Source organism: Haliaeetus leucocephalus, unplaced genomic scaffold (assembly GCF_000737465.1).
Source record: "Haliaeetus leucocephalus isolate CR32 unplaced genomic scaffold, Haliaeetus_leucocephalus-4.0 Scaffold646, whole genome shotgun sequence".
Taxonomy (NCBI): domain Eukaryota; kingdom Metazoa; phylum Chordata; class Aves; order Accipitriformes; family Accipitridae; genus Haliaeetus; species Haliaeetus leucocephalus.
Genome location: NW_010973082.1, coordinates 205,544 through 209,387, shown reverse-complemented (window position 1 = coordinate 209,387; position 3,844 = coordinate 205,544). Strand labels below are relative to the sequence as shown.

Below are 3,844 nucleotides of genomic sequence, written 5' to 3'. Positions count from 1 at the left end.
GTACAGCACTTGGGAACCCGAGGAAAACATCCTGGATGCCCGGCTGCTCGCAGCCTTTGAGGAAAGGTACAAGGCCTTTGCTAGCTGTAGCCCTTGTGCTTGTAAATATGTTGCTGTCTTGTAGCTATGCTGAATTGAAGCTTTGGTTTTTTTAACACCTCTAGGGAGCGAGAAATGGAGCTATACGGGCCCAAAAAGCGAGGCCCCAAGCCCAAAACCTTCCTGTTAAAGGTAAGGAGGCCAGAGCCCTGTGCGAGCCGGTGCCAGCCAGGGCTGCACGCTGCGGCGGGGAGCAGGGGTCCGTCTCCGGCCCCCGTGGAGGATGCTCCTTGCAGAGGCGGCCTCCTGTCTTGTAAGTTGTAATTACGCAGCCGGATGGCAGGATAATAAAGTCACTGGTTGATTTATCTTCTTTGCAGGCCCAGGCAAAAGCAAAAGCCAAAACCTATGAATTCCGCAGTGACTCTTCCAGGGGGATCCGGGTGCCGTATCCCGGCAGGTCCCCCCAGGAGCTGGGCTCCACGTCCCGGGCTAGGGAAGGACTGAGAAACATAGCCTTGGCTCCCCAGGGCAGCTCCAGCACCGGCACCCCCAAGGGAGACAGCATCCGGGACCGCGTGATCCGCGTGGAGGAGAAACCCGGGGAGACCCCCAAAAAGAGGGGCCCAAAGCCCAGGAAGGAGCTTTACAAGGACCTGGCAGAGACTCTGGATGCCTCCAAGAGGAAACTGGGGGACCCGGGGGACAAGGTGGGGGACTACCTGAAGGCCAGGAAGATGGAGGAGGCGGCGGGGGCGGCCAAGTTCAGCTCGGGACACAGCGTCATCCAGCTGGCCAGGCGGCAGGACCCCGACCTCCCCGGCGCCCTGCCCGGCCCCAACCGAGCCGAGGTGGGTGCCAAGCTGGGAGCCGCCGAGAGCTACCCTCCCCGGCTGGCCAAGCACCGGGCAGACTTTCTGGACCCCAAGGGGCAGGGGGGGCTGGACCCTGGTGGGCCCAAGCTCCTGCATGGCGCGGTGAGCCCAGGTGCTGTGGGCAGCCTGTACCGCGACGGCGTGGGGGGCCAGGCGGGGCGGCCCTCCCTCATTGCCAGGATCCCCGTCTCCAGGATCCTGGGGGACCCCGAGGAGGAGTCCTGGAGCCCTTCTCTCAACAACCTGGAGAAGGTGGTGGTAACTGATGTGACCTCTAACTTTTTGACCGTCACCATCAAGGAGAGCAGCACGGACCAAGGATTCTTTAAAGAGAAACGATGAGTTTGTCGGAGGTGGTGCTGGGGTTTTCTTCGGTCAGATCCAGACAAAAGCTTGGTTAGAGCTTGGTGGGCCTTTTTTTTTTTCTTTCTTTTTTTTTTTTCCCTTTATTTTTTGTCCTGGAGTGGATTTAGAAACTGTCCTAAATTCATTAGCTCATTCATTTTTTTGTTTGGTTTTTTTTTTCCCCTCCACGTCTTACATTTCGTTGGAAAGATTATCTCTAGAGTTATATTTTCTATTAGATGTAAATATGTTATTTAAGAAAAAATGCTTATATATATCTATATATATATATTTCAACTCTGAGTTGTTTTATTTAAATGGAGACAACAGTGACTGCTCAGTTGCTCTTAGAAAGGACAATAAAACTGAGAACTAACGGAGTTCACGCATCTGTTGCAGGAGCCGGTGTACATAATGAACGATGTTCATAGCTAATTATGTTCTGGGTTTTTTTAACTATTATTTTTCATATGATGCTATGGATGGTGGAGGGGGAAGTGTTAACTCCCTTGGAGGGCGAAGTGCCCTGATTTCTTGATTGTGATATAAGGTGTTGCTTGTACAATCAAGTGTGCTGTATCCAGAACTGTTGCCCTTGACAGTTGAAGTAAGCACTTGAATTTACAGTATTGTTGGGGAGGGGGCGTTTCCAGTCTAACAAAAAAAATAATGTTGCTACAAAGTCGGGGCGGGGAAAAGCAGAAATCCATAAAAAGGCTAAAACTGTTCTAGCGGAGTATTAACTTGAATTACCTTTTCTTGTGGAGGAAGAGGAGGTTTGCGTGTGTAAGGTTCCTGAGAGGGGTGATACTGAAATGCACTTTAATAGAGTTGTCGTAGCAGTTGTGGGAGATGGGACTGAGCTGAGAATCTGTTTTCATTTTGTCTGGTCGCTTGATTCTGTTCCCCCACCCACTAAAAAAAAAAAAAAAAAAAAAAAGAAAAAAAAAAAAACACCCCAAAAAAAAACCCCTCTGTTTACATTCCTGAAATGCCAGAGAGGTTTGGGAGGGTAGCATGTCACTGCCCATATTTAGATGCTTTATACTGCTATAGAAAGTGGATTATTATTTTTTTTTTTTCCCCCCAAACACAGTTCACTTCAGACTGTTGGAAGACTCCAGATAAAGTGTTTTGTAATATCCACATCTCTGACAAATCCCAGAGCCACCTTTATGCATTCAGAGACAATAAATATTTCCCTTTTCTTATGCTAGTTAAACAATAGCCAAGAGGCGAAATATTCCTGTGCGAGAGCAGCCCTGCTGACTCGGGTGGCTTTTTGTGGTTTATTTGCCTGTGTTATTTCTCCTGGCTGAGGAGGACCCTGCCGTTTTTCTCCCTGGGCTGGGGCAGGGCACAGCCGTGGGGTTTCATGGCTCCGAGTGAAGTGCAGCAGTTTCCCCGCTGGGTTGAGTAGCGGCTGAGGGGGAGGTGGATGGGGGGCTGCAGCCCCTGGCTTGCTTGCTCCTTCTCCCACAGCTGGGTTGCAGCCTGACCCAGGTGGGGAACGGGACCTTCACCTGTGCTGTGATTTCGGTTGAGGTGGAGCAGGTGTTCCCATCCTGACGCGTTGGTCTGAGCATCTCTCTGGGTTGGAAAGCACAAATCCGTCTGGCAGCACCCGAGGACTGGGGCTGGGCCAGGTCACCCTTGTTCCTCCTCGCTGCCTGCCCCAGCTGAGCTCCTGAAGGCTCCCGGTTTGGGGGGCTGTACAGGGGGTGATGGCACAGGGGGTCTGATGGGGAGGGGAAAGGGGCTGGGGAAAGGTGCAGCCCTGTGCTGTTGGGCCCATCAGTGGTTCCACCTCGCTCGGTCCCCTTCCCCATCCGTTTCTGGGACCTCTGTGAAATGGCCTAGCAGGAGGGTGCTGTATTGACTGTAGAAAGGGACCCATGTCTGTGAGTTCTGGTTTAATATTTTTTGGGGTGTTGTTTTTTTTTTTTTTTTAGTTTTTCTTCTTTTTTTAAGGCATATTTTGTAAAATTGAGATTTTTAACTTGGTTTGTACGAAGAACCGCTGTGCTGGTTTCAGTGCTGGTGCCAGGGGCAGCTGACACGGGACACGTGTGTTGTTGGAGGGGTGATGATGGGATTGAGCTGCCCGTCCTCCCGCTGCTGCCGTGCCAAGCCTGGGGGATGTCTCCCTTTGCGAAAGAGCCTGGAGCCACGCTCCTGTCCCGCCAGGATGCGGTTGGGATTTGGTGTGCTTCGCTCCAGCCCTGCCTATGTGTGTGCGTCCCGACGCACACATATATGGAGCAAAACATACATGTGGGTGTATATGTGTGTATGTATATAGCGACGTATATACTGAGTGTGTGTGCGTGGGGGTGTGTGTGTGTGAATTATTTAAATCTAAGACTTGTACAAAAACGATTTGGCTAAATCTCAGTCTCAGAAGTGAAGCTTAACTACGTGTCTTCTGCCAGCCGTGAATGTCCATATGAGACCTGCTTTTTATGTGAGTTTAAATATATACTTTGTAAATAGAAACGTGTCTGTCTTCCCTTTGTGGCCCTGGGGCGAAGGGGGGGGTGTGTGGGCGTGGGGCCGGGGGCTGCCGGGAGCACCGTGGGGTGGGC

General features: G+C 51.5%; 1 protein-coding gene across 1 annotated transcript in view; it reads left to right on the top strand.

Moving 5' to 3' along the window:
* The window catches only part of CBX8 (chromobox homolog 8), a 5,579-nt gene extending 3,458 nt beyond the window's left edge, over window positions 1-2,121 (top strand). Inside the window, exons 2-4 of the mRNA XM_010578710.1 lie at window positions 7-66; window positions 165-231; window positions 420-2,121. Coding sequence (XP_010577012.1) covers window positions 7-66; window positions 165-231; window positions 420-1,256 — 964 coding nt within the window. The 3' untranslated portion in view covers window positions 1,257-2,121. The remainder of the gene's footprint in view (window positions 1-6; window positions 67-164; window positions 232-419) is intronic.
* The last annotated feature ends 1,723 nt before the right edge of the window (window positions 2,122-3,844 follow it).